Source organism: Eumetopias jubatus, unplaced genomic scaffold (genome assembly GCF_037043125.1).
Source record: "Eumetopias jubatus isolate StellerSeaLion01/CBP00866 unplaced genomic scaffold, mEumJub1_p1.0 scaffold_16, whole genome shotgun sequence".
Lineage (NCBI taxonomy): Eukaryota > Metazoa > Chordata > Mammalia > Carnivora > Otariidae > Eumetopias > Eumetopias jubatus.
In genome coordinates, this window is record NW_028274822.1 from 14,375,796 (window position 1) to 14,390,925 (window position 15,130).

The window sequence follows — 15,130 nt, forward strand, 5'->3', positions numbered from 1 at the left end:
TGAAGAAATTTTATCCTGCATTTTTGAGATTCATTTTATTCCTTATAGTTAATATCTTGAAAACCTAACACAATCATAATTTTGTTGTAAAGTCAAAGTGTATGTTCCAAGTGGGAAAACATCATTGTTAAACTTACATCTTCCACTGTATATAATATTATTCTTGTAAGTTTCCCGATATTCTAGGTAAACAGGTTTAACTGTCTTAGATGTCAAAATGTTACACATACAATCTTGTTATTAAGTCTCTCAAAAATGCAAACTCTTAACCTTCAAGATTGTGTTAACTTTCAAGCTTGTAAAACATAAATATTTGCATGAAGTCATACAACATGTCTACATTAAGAAAATCTTAGTTCAAAAGTTTACCCATTATTTATAAGTAAACTAATTGATAGCATTAATTTTGTTCTTCCTTTCTTTATTATTCTAACCTATATATGTTTAGTGTAATCTCTGGTGGGTAAGCAAGCAATTTAATCTGTTTGCCTTCTTGTTATAGCTGTTTGAATCTAATTTATATTATTAAAAATGCTTCTGACAATTTTCAGAATCCAAATGGCTATTCTTCCATTTGTTGTGTATGAAACATTCTCTTGAATTCAATCTAATACAATTCTATTACTAAAGTACAAAAAGGCATAGCGCCTCAAGCATTCCATGAGCAAAGATTTTTTGAAGAGCTTTATAAAATTCGAGAGTAATTAATCACATGCAAATATATTGTCCTACCATTCATTCTTTCTCTAATACATCAAAATTTAGTATTAATTTGATATCTTGTAACTTATTTATTTATAATTTATTTGGGAAACCCTCTTTGAGAAACTATGGCATATTCATTTGAATGTTCTAAATGTGACATTCTTATTCCTTTGAAGCTTTATTTTTTTTTAAGATTTTATTTATTTGAGAGAGAGACAAAGCAAGAGAAGGAACACAAGCAGGGGGAGTGGGAGAGGGAGAAGCAGGCTTCCCACTGAGCAGGGAGCCCGATGAAGAGCTCGATCCCAGGACCCTGGGATCATGACCTGAGCCAAAGACAGATGCTTAAGGACTGAGCCACTCAGCGGTTCCTTTGAAGCTTTATTTGAATAATGAGAATACCCATTATTGAGGCTTAACTCTGAGGCAAATAGAAGGCAGGTATTAAAAATGGGGGCTTTGGAGAAATTGGACCCAAGATGAAATTCATATCTGTCTCTGTTTATCAGTTATAAATTAATCTGAAACTTAAGCAAGTCATCTGTAAAATGGATATAATACTCATCTCTTAGGGTTTTTGTAAGGATAAAATAAAATGTATATTAAGTTCTTAACACAGTGCTTGGCCTACAACAAGAACTAAACAAACTTAAGCTTTTTAAAAACGTTATTAAATGACTATTATACATATTATTCAAATGTCCATTTATCTGTCTATATTCATCAAACATTTATTAGATATCTGCTGTGTGCTTAGGAAAAGGAATAAAATATTGTCTCCACTCAGGGGCTTTCACAGTTCAACTGAGGACATAAACAGGTACTCTTAGTATTATAGATATTATAATTAAAGAGCTCTCAAGAATTCAGAGAAAGGAGTCAATTTCTGTCTTGAGGTAGAAGGAAAGATTTTGGAAAGGTGATGCCCTGTGCACTCTTGGAAAAGGTTTAGGTATTTACAAGGCACAAGGCAATGAAGGGATAAGGGAACTAATTATTTCAGAGACAAGGGGAAGAATGAACAAAAGCACAAAACCCTGAAGGAACCAGATATGTTGAGAGGGATGCAAGCCCTTCTGTTTGGCAAGATTATAATGAATAGGCAAAAGAGAATATTGGAGAGGCAGGTGGAGATTAAGCTAAAAAGAAAGTTGAGAGTGCTTATAAATTTAGAATTGATAAAGAAGGAGTTAAAGCAGTAGGTAGGAGAGATGCATGACATGAAAACGGAGAGATTTAGAAGGCGGAGATACAGATGTAGTGGGAGTAAGACAGTGACAAAGTTGAGTGTGGCAATGGGAGCACGACCAAAAAAATACCAGACTGCATGGGCAGAGAAGTGTTTGGTAACTAGCGTTACAGAATTTTACCGTATGTAGGACTTAAAAAATTAAAGAAACTAGATAAAAGAGAAAATAAATAGATTACAAGTTAAAAAGGAAACAAATCATTGTCAAAAAAAAATTGTACCTGATCATCATTTTCATCTGAAAAGGTTATTGATGTAAGCTTGTAGTTATTCTTCAATAAAAATTCATTGACTAAGAAGTTTAGAGCTCTCTTTTCAAGAGGTTTGATTGGTTCCTACAGGCAAAATAAAAGATACAATACTGTAAGTTTCCTTCCTTCAATACTTGTGCTACCATTTTATGTGGAAGATACTTTCAGTTCTGTCATTCACCCACCTGAATTTCAGGACTTGATTTGTAATTTTTTCGTTCCTGTAAAGGAACTTCATGTTCTGGTGGAAGAAAATATAAATAACACTTTACTATTTTACATTTGAAAATATTTCAGCTACTTCTACATTGTCAAAGTAGAAAAAGTCTCAAAAAAGTTTTATGTACACCACCTGCAGCCTTTGTCAGGTTGGCTCGGAGGGCCTGAATGGTCTCCTTGGCTTTCCGTAGTTCAAACTCCAGGACTGGACAGGGATTTGGAATAAACATACACAGGCATCCAACCAAGAAAAGGGAAACAAAATTAAAAAATAAAAAGCAAGGATGGGTATGAAAAAAAAATACAATTTGTATTGAAAACAGAAAGCATGCAATCTTTATGAAATTTGTGAACGCATGCAGCAGAGTTGGTTTGCAAGCAAACTGGTGAATGTTTTCCATAGTTTTAGAATTCAGGGGACTGCTGATCAAATGTTCTAGCTGTCTGACAGGGAATAGCTCTATTTAAAAATAAAATCTATGGCATACTCTCATTTAGGTAAATAAAAATATTGGTAATCTGGGTGCTTGTACTTCACTCAAGTGTAGTGCAGGTAAGAAAATGCAATGGAATATTTTCAGGTGACATAATTTTAGGGGAAAAGACAAAAATTTAGATCAAGTCCAAGCAAATATACTTAAAGAAAACCTTAGTATTAAAAAAGAAAAAGTATTTTTAAATGCATTATCTAGAATAATGTTATAAATCAATATATAGAAACATTAGTGAATATATCCCTTCATTAAGATATTGAAGAAACATGGCTTAAGTATTTTAAAATGTTGAGATGGCTTTAAGTTTTTCTACAAACAAAGTTATGTTATCTACAAACAAGCACAGATATGTTAAATACATATCTTAAAAAATGTTCCTATGGTTTTAGGTTTCATTTAAAGCCAAAGGGTTGAAACAGTTTGTTCTTTCATTTCTATTTAAGACCATCCTAAAGTAAATGATTTGTACAATTCTAAAAGTATAGTACCTAAGAATACTAAGTAAAATAGGATTTCAACGTTTCTGATAGCTTTCCAAATAGATAATCTCTTCATGATAAGAGATACTAACTAGTGAAACTCAAAGACTTCTCTTGCTACTGATAAGATAAACGTGAATACTGAGGAAACATTTTTAAAGCTCTTTAAAATGTTTCATCATGAGCAGGATTTAACTAAGTGTGTCTTAACTGGGAACTTTCTTTAAGATACATAAATATTGCTCTGAAGAAAAAGCAAGCTTAGCTGTGGGGGGGAAAAGCCATTTCCGTGAAGTAAAGCTCTTGGAAAATTAAGTGATCTTTGTCACAACTGGATATTAAACAAAATTATGGTATTTAAGTAGTTCTGCATAACAACTAGCAAATTAAAAAATTTAAAGATGGCAATTTTTTCCTGATTGACTAATAAACAGAAAAAAGAAGATGGCGAATGAGATGCTATCAGAGACAATAAAGCTATAAAAATATATGGAAAAATTAGGATTCACTCAGTTTGCATATTTTCATTAAAAACTTAAGATGTAATTGAATCACATCTAGTACATGAAGGCCAGTTATTTTGATGCACAGAACTTCACTGCAGCAACATGAAGGCACAACTAAAAGTCAGATGACATGTATGTTGTTACTATTTCTTTTTTGGTAGTTAGCAATGCTGATCTGCAAACATTTCTGTGCAACAAAGTTAAAACATTTTCCCTAAAACTTACACTTCTGGAAACAGAGTTTGTGTTTAAAGTCAGACTGCACACATTCAGTGTGTAAATATAAAATAGGTTTACTTTTTTTTTTTTTTCTAATTTCAAAGCTTTAGGTAATTGATTTTGATCTAAAAATACTTAACCATACCTTAGGTAAAATCAGTATACGTATTATGCTTTCAGTATCACTTACAATTTACTAAGACATATTACAGAACAATTGCAGATCAGAAATGCCTGCACCAGAATGATAGAAATATGAAAAAAATAAAAAAAGGGTTAAAACACAAACTGTGAAAAACTCAAATTCAATTGGTGAAAAGTTTAGGTGACTAAGAGCAAAACATTGAATGATCAAGGCACAGAAAGCCAGAAAAACCCATGTCAGACGGCAAGAATTTATATTTTTATGCACATCTACAAATACATTGCCAAATGTCACTAAAAATTACCAATGCTTTGAAAAGATAGTGCTTATCAAAATGAATTCACTCTGCTGCATGTTTCTTAATATACAATATAGACTTTAAAAGACAAAGGCATATCTTTGAAGCTATATAGCACATCTCTATAAAGGCACAGTATGATCAAGTAATTACAATTACATGAGAAAGTTTCACAAGAAAGGTCTGAACAGCTATATTCACACATACATGAATTTGTCTCTTCTTTATTAAAAAATATTGGATTAAAGCTCAAAATTAATTATCCTGTAAAGAGATACACTGTACCAGACAATCTCCAAGTATTTTTTGAATATTTTAATTTTTCATAAAAATGTTTGATGATTTGTATGTTTGGAAAAAAAACAAAAACAAAAAAACACTGTAGGAACCAACTACCCACCTGTTCACTCCACTACCTCAACCCTCTACTAATAGTCTAACCCTACTGATGGCAATTTTATTGGAATTAAACTAATAACTGCAAAGATGTAGGTATATGCTAATATTATATATTACAGTCTTACCAAACTAATTAATGATTTTCAGTATAAGCATCTCTAGATTAGTTGAAATTGTTATTTTCCAACAGGGATTGGAATATTGGTATTCTATCAGAGGTACCTGAGTGTTTAAAGATCATGTTCTCATGACTTTACATGAAAGGTAAAGTGTTAAATTTTAAAGCAGAAAAAAATATCAATCCCTTGTGGCCCCGATCAATATATCACTGTATTATCTTGAAATATTTGCTAGTCTTTGATCATCTTGGCACAAAACTCAAAACATTATTTTGGAAAAATTTTTCCATAATTGACATGACTCTGATCAGAGTTAAGTCCTTTTTCATTCCCACTCCTGTTCATTGTTGAAGAGTTTAAATCAACAGGGCTAAGTCAAGGTCCTTGCCAGAGTGGACATGAAACCATCTTCTTTCAAGTCAGAATTTCCTGGATTTTTTTTTTCTGACTATAAAGTGATTTGACTTCATAATAAAATACCACTTCCCCATTTTTTAATATTTATTTTATTATTCCAGGAACAGGTCTAAGAAATAGGGAAATTCTTTTAAGATTGTAAGTTAGAATAGAAATCTATTCCTAAAAATGATATTAAAAGCCTAAGACAGTAACATTACCACCCCTCCTGGGTTTAGACTTCTTCCTGCCTATTATAGACTTCAGAAAGGAATACTACTGTTAGGCATGTGAGTAGATAGTGAAAAATAAATGAATGGAAGCAAGAAGCAATCTCTATTTATAGACATTTAGTTTTTTCTATTCATCTTAGTTGGGGGGAAAAAAATCCTCTTCCCCAAACCTTAAAAGAAAAAAAAAATCTTATTATTACTGTCCTTCCTGCTCAGGTTCTCTTACAGATTCCTCTTACACTCATCTCAAAGCTGGTGTTTTTCAGGGGACCATCTTGGCCCTTTTCTTACCCTACAAACCCCACCGGGATGATATCCAGCCTTATGGTTTTAACTTCAAGTACTCCAATGATTCAAAAATCTTTAAACATTTTCCTGAAGATACAGACCTACCTAATTATCTCTAGGACATGCCCACCTGAATGTCTCATAAGTTTTGAATTTGATCTATCTACATGAATTTCATCATGTTCCTCTCAAATCTGCTTCCTCCTGCAGCCTCTCTCCATTAATGGCACCACTATCTATGCTGATACCCAAACAGGAAACCTGGAAATTACTCTTCACTTATTCCTTGTGCTTACTCAGTCCACATTAATTAAATGTCCAAGCCATATATTCCAACCCTTGAGTAACCCCCTACTAAAAAACCATTCATCTCAATTGTCTCTGCAATTATCCTAGTTCAGACCTTTATGACTTATCACCTAAATTATAACACCCCTCAGCCATATTAAAAGCTTGTTGCCTTTAAAGCCGTGTTTGAGCATCTGCCTCATTTAAAATCATAAAGATTTAAGTAAGGCTCAAAATGAGAAAAACAAACAAACAAACAAAACAAAACCAAAACAAAAAAAAAACTACTAATTTATACTAAGTACAAATATCTGTACTAGGGGAGAAATACATCAGGAATCTGGATATGTATGTTGCAGGCCAATAGCAAAGAGATGAGAGGGCTATTGATGCTGCTTCTTAATCATTGGACAGGCCAGGTTATTCCTCAGGCAAAAATCTGAAAGTCATTTTAGAATGTCTACTAGATTATGTAAGTTTTATAGAGGCTTCATGTGTCTATTTTGTTGATTATTGTTAACAGAACAGCTTAATACCTTGAGTATTGAAATAAACACTCAACAAATATTAATTGAATAAATGGATATTCAGAGACTCTGATGCTAAAGACAGATCATGTAAATTGGAAACAGGGTTATAGGTGGTCCCAAAATTAACAAGGTCCTTACCACCATTTCTAAAGTACTGTACATTTATTTATATTACAGATACAGACATTTTTCAGGACAAATTTCTTGAGAGTGGAAACTTTATTTCATGTTTCTATATCTAGTACCTAACACATAGCAGATGCTTAGAATGTCTAAAATAAATTTTAAAAAAATGGCAATCCCAATATTTAGAATATGCATGTCCCTTGCTATCTTTAAGAGAACTTGAAAATTTAAGAGGTGCACTGGACATGCACCAAGTAACACTAGATTTCTTTAATAACATGCAGAAAGTTCAGTTAGGTTAAGCTCAATTTGGTTTGGTGTCTAACACTTTTTAAATCGTTTTTATGTGAAAATTTATACTTCTAAATTCAGAAATGGAAAATATCTAAAATGAAAAGCTTTTTAAAAATTTACTTCTTTTAAAAGAAAATGACTATGTTGAAATAGTCTTGTATGGGAAAGATGCAATTTGGCTATCCACCCACAGGAATGTACAGATGGGTCAAAGCTACAGCCTGGTACTAAAAGATATTTTGTGGGCTCTGAAATAAAAACTTATGTGTTCATATCCCGATCCCTTATCATATGGAGGCTACTGGGCAAATCTGTCAATTGTGGTGAGCCACAGTTTCCTGAGGCATAAAATAAGGATATCATGACCTACTCTCCAGAATTGTTAACAAGATTAAATATTTTATACAAAGCACCCCAGCACAGTGCCTGACACAGAGTAGATGCTCAATAAACATTAGTTCATTTAGAGATGTTTTCCTCTTTGAAGGAAAACCTATGTAGACTTGATAAAAGAACCAGATTTTTAAATTTGGGAAAAAGATGGTAAGAATGATGCTGAAAACAGTATCTATTTGTCTTATAAACAGCAGCCCCTGAATAAAGGTTGGAGCAGACCCTACATTTACGTGGTGGGACAATGGTCTCAATCAATACCTGTGTTATCTATAATCTCCCTCTGCCCAAGACAGGTATAGAAAAATTTAATAAAGAAATTTCTATTCTTTCCTAGTGAGGTTTACAGGTGATCCAATCACAGATGACAGGATCTTTTCTGGATTATTGGTCTTTAGATAAGCTTTTAAATTACTACCAGTGGTTAGCAAAGAGCCACAAATCTTTTTAGAAATGGGAATTGTGATTCACTGAAACTTTTTCATAAAGTTTCACCCACATATCACACATGTGATTCAATTATAGGCTATGATACAAGAGTGCTAAAAAGTAATTCTCTTGTAGTAACATATATTTTCCTTCCCTTTTCCAATGAAGATAAAAGTGTTTATTTACATATTAGCACTGTATAATGATCAAAAATTACTTTATCTCCCCAAACCTAGACACAGAGTATAATCTTTAGATTAAAAATATAAGGTTAAAACCACCACGTATTTATAACATTTCATTCTTAGGTATGCTTGGTTATAACATTTTGCTTTTACATCAATAATGTTACCCCGAATTAGAAATACTGAAATACCTAAATAAGAAGAATAATGAACCTCTTAAATCTGACTAAATCTAAAATTTAGGTTTCCAAATGGAAATTAAAGGAAAGAAAATAATTATGTGATCTATTTTTGGGTAAGAGTTACTTTCTAATTATATTACTGTTTGAACAGTAATACAATATACAAAACCAGATATATTTGGTTAGTCTAATAAACTACCATATATTTGATATTAACATATAACATATTTAATATCTAACATACACAACATAATTATATAACATAATGCAACTTAACAAATGATAAAATAAGCAGGATAAATTAGTCCTAAAATTATTCAAATAATTTCCATCTAATATGTTAATTTTTAGATAAAACTGATGTGATTTACTGTTTGATACAAGTCAATAAATAATGCTTATGACTAAATCATGATTTGATATAGGGAGCCACATTAAACTCTTCCAATGATTTCCCCATTCAACTGATATCACTACTATTTACATTGTTGAATCCTCTCTTAGCTTCTGCTGAAATAAAAATAGTTACATTATTTTTTGTCTAACTCATACAATACCATCTGAGATTTAAAACTATTCAATATTTCTATTCTTGAGCAATGAATGAAAATCATATATTGAAATGTCATTTTTAATCAGGTCAAAGCTCGTCCTTCCTGCTATGACATACTATATTGCACAGTCAGTTGTGGGCTCTGTTGCTGGGCTATCTGCATTTGAATTTGAATTCTATCCTTGTCACTGAAGTCTTAAATAATCCCTCTGAGTGTCTCAGTCTCCTGGGGAGAGAGGATGATGACAACTCTATAAGTCAATGAGTTAAGATACATCTAGAATGGTGATTAGACTAGAGCAAGTGCTACATAAAAATTAGTACTCACTTTTATTCATAATGACCATGACAGGTAAACATTAGGTAGACTGTAACAAACTTGTCCCAGTAAATGCAAGAAAAATTCAACAGTTGGTCAAGAAAGTAATTCACATTATGAGTACTCCCTGATACTATATTGACCCCACGGGCCCCATCTGTCCCATGTGGCATCCTTCCTGCTCCAGGAATGCCCACCATTCTGGTGGATATCAAACTACCTAACTGATATCTGTCTGCTTTCCCCATCTAAGAGCCAATGTCCTATGAAAACTACAATTCCTGCAAAGCACTCAAAAAATTTCTTCCATTACTGATAGCCACAGCTCTGAAGCACCTGACGAGTATGAAACAGTTGACACTAAAAGAGCCAGGGCTGCTACACTGAATTTCCAGGGTGGACCTGGACCAGAATCTAACTGGCTTCATTAAATGTGGGCAGAACAGGTGAAAGGTGGAGAGGGGAGGACAGGGGAAGGAGATTGGTATGAGTAACCAAGCATTTAGAAAGAATGTCAGTCTTCTAATTGGAATAAGCAAGGTCCTGGAGGGCCCTGCTGTACCAAGTATTAACCCTTTATTTTCTGGCTTATAGGAAAGCCAAGGGAAATTTTTGGAGAGATGCTGTGATGGCTAGAGAGCACCCAGAGGTCTCAAGACAAAGTTTTATACACCAGCCAGCACAGAAGTATTTTAACCAATTTTTATAATCAGTAGTGTTGTGTTGATATACAACACCTAAATATCAGCCCCGGTTTGGAAGATCAAAGGAATGAGAAAGACAAGGTCCAACTAACTTTGTACTAAGCTATGGCTAACTTAAACCTGCTTTACATCAGTTAGAGAACTACATGGTTGTAAACTGTTGGTCACAAGCAGAACTCAGCAAATTTTAGGTATGCATAACCAGAAACTCACCCCACAACTGGAAGAGGAAGTTGAGGGTTCAGATGTTCCTTGTAGCCAATAAATTAGTAACATAACTTTGTGTAATAACTACATAATTATATTCACATACCAAATCATAGAAGGAAGAGAATTCCTCAAGTCACTTTATTATTTCTTGAATGTCAAAGAATCCAAATCTGTCTTTACAGTGTTACTCACCTGCCACTCTCTCATCTGTTTCCCTGTTACCGTCATCTGAATATCTTGCAAAGTCTAAAGAATCAAGAGTACTGATGCTCCCAGCTCGATCTGTAATAATGAGAAAAATAAAAGAAACTTATTTTTAATTGTCAAGATAAAACACTGGAAATCATTTACCTATTATTATTTTCAGTTTATAAAACTATGATTCTAAATTCTACTAAAACAATAAACTAAGATAAAAATGCCCACACCAACTAAGCTACTTTAAAACAACTCAAGTTTCCCTGCCCAAATCTCTGGCTAATTCCTGAACAATGCACACACAGGGCAAACTGCAACCAGTCCAGCTAAAGACGAAAAAACCCAAAACAAACAAAAACAACCTGAAATGAAATTTGAGCTACTGTATTGAGTGTTCGCAGACTGAATTCAAGAAAATAATTTCTTATGAAAAAACACAACACTGTTTGAAAAAATAGAACAGAATCCTATCTCCAAACATAACACACATTTGTCCACCTTACAGTCCAAACTACTTGATACACAAGAACCAGTAAAATGTGATCCAGGCTCAAGACTAAACACAATCAATAGGGACCAACTCAAAGATAATCTAGATGTTGGAATTAGGAGACCAAGTTTTAAAAATAACTACTAAAACTATGCTTAGTGGACTAAGATTTTAAAATAACTACTAAGGGGCACCTGGGTGGCTCATGGGTTAAGTGACTGCCTTTGGCTTAGGTCATGATCCTGGGGTCCTGGGATCGAGCCCCACCTCAGGCTCCCTGCTTGAGCCTGCTTCTCCCTCTCCTGCTCCCCCTGCTTGTGCTCTCTCTCTCTCTCTCCCACCTACCCTCTGTCAAATAAATAAAATCTTTAAAAATAAAATAACTACTAAAACTATGCTCAGTGAAGTAAAGGAATATGTGCACAGAATGAAAGAAAGGAGAAAATCTTAGCAGAAAAATAGAAACTATAAAAATACTAATGGAAACTCTAAAGGAGAAAATTATCAGAAATTTCAAATTCTCTGAACAGTTTAAAAAGAAAATGGAAATGACTGAGGAAGGAGTCGGTGACTTTAAAGATAGATTAATAGAAACTATCCAAACTCAAGAACAGAGAGAAAAAAAGATCGAAAAAAAAAATGAGCAGAGCCTCAGGCACCCATGGAACAATAGCAAAAGATCTGACATATGTAAATTGGAGTCAACAACAGGTAAGACAAGAGATAGGACAGATACAAATTCAAGAAGCTCAAAGAACACATAGAACAGAAATTTAGGCACATAATCAAATTGCTGAAAACCAAAAATGAAAAGAAAATATTAAAAGCAGCCAGAGAAAAACAATATTTTACATATAGGGGAACGGTAATTTGAATGACTGCTGACTTCTCATAAAAACTCCAAAGGCATCCAGATTGGAAAGAAAGAAGTAAAACTATTTCTATTTTAAATATAAAAAAACTAAGGAATCCACTAAAAGATAAATAGACCTAAGAAATAAGTTTATCAGAGCTGCAGAACACAAGATCAACATACAAAATTCAAATTTTTATACACTAGCAATGAACAATCCTAAGGCAAATTTTTTTTTAATTTGATTCCCAATAACATCCAAAAGAATAAAATACTTAAGGAAGACACTCCAAGCTTATAGATGAGAATATCCATGTTAGGACAGCAGAAATCCACAATACACAGATTCAATGGAAACCCTGCAATCCCTATTTAAAAAAAAAAAAATCTCTGCTGACTTTTTCCCACTTCTTTGCAAATATTGAGAAACTATCCCAAACCATGGATATGAAAAAGTCTCAGAAAAGTCAATCTTTTTTTTAAGTTTATTTATTTAAGTAATCTCTACATCTGACGTGGGGCTGGAACTCATGACCCCAAGATCAAGAGCTGCATGCTCTTCCAGCTAAGCCAGCCAGGCGCCCCAACGCCAAAGTAAGCTTGGAAAAGAGTAAGGATAAAACAATCATACTTCTTGATTTTAGACTTACAGCATTTTTCAACAAATGGTATTGCGATAAGCAGATAGCCACCTGCCAAAGAAGGCAAGTGGACCATTATTGTACACCACAGTGAAAACTAATTAAAAATGGATCACAGACCTAAATATAACAGTGAAAACTATAAAACTTTTAGTAGGAAATGTGGAAGCAAATCTTTGTGGCCTTGGCTTAGGGCAATGATTTCTTAGACATAACACAAAAGCATAAGCAATGTGGTAGGCAGAAAAATCCTAATCCCTGATTATCCGTGAATATGTTATGTTACATATAAATGGAATTAAGATTGCTGGGTGGCTCAGTCGTTAAGCATCTGCCTTCGGCTCAGGTCATGATCCCAGGGTCCCGGGATTGAGCCCCGCATCAGGCTCCCTGCTCTGCGGGAAGCCTGCTTCTCCCTCTCCCACTCCCCCTGCTTGTGTTCCCTCTCTCGCTGTGTCTCTCTCTGTCAAATAAATAAATAAATAAAATCTTAAAAAAAAAAAGATTGCTAATCAGCTGATCTTAAAATAAAGAGATTATCTTGGATTATTCAGGTTGGGCCAATTTAATAGCAAAGGTCTTTAAAAAGTGGAAAAGGGCCATAAGCCAAGGAATATAGGCAGCCTCTAGAAGGTATTTTATTTTATTTTATTTTTTAAAGATTTTATTTATTGAAGATATTTTAAAGGCTTCCCCTAGAACCTCCAGAAAAAACACAGGCCTGCCAACACCTTCATTTCAGCCCATTTAGCCTATCACAAGACCCATTTTGGATTTTTGAACTACAGAACTGCGAGATAATAAATAATAAAAATAATAAATTTGTGTTGTTCTAAGATGCCACATTTGTTTTTTATAGCAGCCACAGGAAACTAATACAAGTGATAAACAAATGAACTGATAAACTGGATTTCATCAAAATGAAAAACCTCTGCTTTAATAGATAAAGAGGTGAGATATATATATATAATATACACACACATATATGATATACATATATCATATATATCATACATACATATATGTACAATGGAATATTACTCAACCATAAAGAATGAAATCTTGCCATTTACAACATGGATAATCTAGAGAGTATAATGTTAAGTGAAATAAGGCAGTCAGAGAAAGACAAATACCATATGACTTCACTCATACATGCAATTTAAGAAATGAACTGAACAAATAAACAAAGAAAAAAAAAAGAAGAGACAAACCAAAAAACACTCTTTCATTACAGACAACAAACAGACAGTTACCAGAGGGGAGGGAGGTGGTGGGATGCATGAAATAGATGAAAGGGATTAAGAGTACACATTTTGTTGAGCAGTGAGTAATATATGGAACTGTTGAATCACTATATTGTATGGCTAAAACTAATATAACACTGTATGTTAACTATACTGAAATTTAAAAAAAAATCACCATTTAGAAAGTGAAAACACAACCCACAGAATGTGAGAAAATATTTGCAAATCAAGGATCTGATAAAGGACTTATATCTACAAATATAAAGCACTCATAACTTAATAAAAAAAAGAGCATAACTTCATAACGGGCAAAAGATTTAAAAAGACATTTTTCCAAAGAAGATACATGAATACCTAGTGAGTACACCAAAGGATGCTCAACATCATTAGTCATTAGGGAAATGAAAACCAAACCACAATGAGTTACCATTTCAAACCCACTAGATGGCTATAATCAAAAAGACAGATACTAACAAGCGCTTCAGAGGATGTGGAGAAAGCAGAACCCATATACTTTGCTGGCTGGAATGTAAAATGGCTCGACTGCTTAGGAAAAGTTTGGCAGTTCCTCAACAAGTTAAACATAGAATTCCCATACAGTATATTCTATACTATATATACTATACACTATATACCCAAGAGAACTGGAAACCTATATTCATACAAAAACTTGGTTCATGAATGTTCATTAACAACATTCACAATGGCAACAAAACAAAACATTATTCACAATGTCCATCAACTGATGAATAAATAAATAAAATGTGGTATAACCATATAATGGAGTATTATTCACACATGCAACAACTTATATAAACCCTGAAAACATCCTAAGTGAAAGAAGCCAGACACATATGGTCATACATTATATGATTTCACTTATATGAAATGTCCGGAATAGGCAAATCCATAAAACACAAAATATATTAGTGGTTTGCCAGGCACTGTTGATAGAGAAGAATGAGCAGTGACTACTAATCAGTACAGGATTTCTTTTAGGGGTGATGAAAATGTTCTGGAATACAGAATAATGATGATTGCACAATTTTATAAATACACTAAAACTGAATTGTATACTTTAAAATGGTGAATTTGGGGTATATGAATTAGGCCTACTTTGATAAAAAGACAAAAAATATTCAAGTGTTCGCCAAGATGCAAAGAAATTGGAACCCTCATGTATTGCTGGTGGGAATGTAAAATGGTACAGCTACTTTGGAAAACAGCTGGCAATTCTTAAGAAAGCTGTTAAACATTTGAGTTACTTTATGACCCAAGCAATTCCTCTTCCATCCAAAACAAATGAAAAAGTATGTCCACACAAAATCTTGTACATGATCATTTATAGCAGCATTCTACACAATGGCAAAAAAGTAGAAACAACAAAATGCCTATTAACTGATGAATGGAGAAATAAAATGTAGTATATACATCCATGCAACTGAATGTCATTCTCCAATAAAAAGGACTGAAATACTGATACATGTT

At 33.3% G+C, this 15,130-nt stretch overlaps 1 protein-coding gene across 9 annotated transcripts in view; it reads right to left on the reverse strand.

Moving 5' to 3' along the window:
- The window catches only part of RELCH (RAB11 binding and LisH domain, coiled-coil and HEAT repeat containing), a 108,313-nt gene that overhangs the window by 76,523 nt on the left and 16,660 nt on the right, over nucleotides 1-15,130 (reverse strand). For 8 of the 9 annotated variants that reach the window (XM_028102909.1, XM_028102908.2, XM_028102906.2 and 5 more), the window contains exons 2-5: nucleotides 10,406-10,495; nucleotides 2,558-2,629; nucleotides 2,391-2,446; nucleotides 2,176-2,289 (exon numbers count right to left, since the gene is read on the reverse strand). In XM_028102909.1, coding sequence (XP_027958710.1) covers nucleotides 2,176-2,289; nucleotides 2,391-2,446; nucleotides 2,558-2,629; nucleotides 10,406-10,495 — 332 coding nt within the window. The remainder of the gene's footprint in view (nucleotides 1-2,175; nucleotides 2,290-2,390; nucleotides 2,447-2,557; nucleotides 2,630-10,405; nucleotides 10,496-15,130) is intronic. The other variant, XM_028102911.2, reaches the window with a different exon arrangement.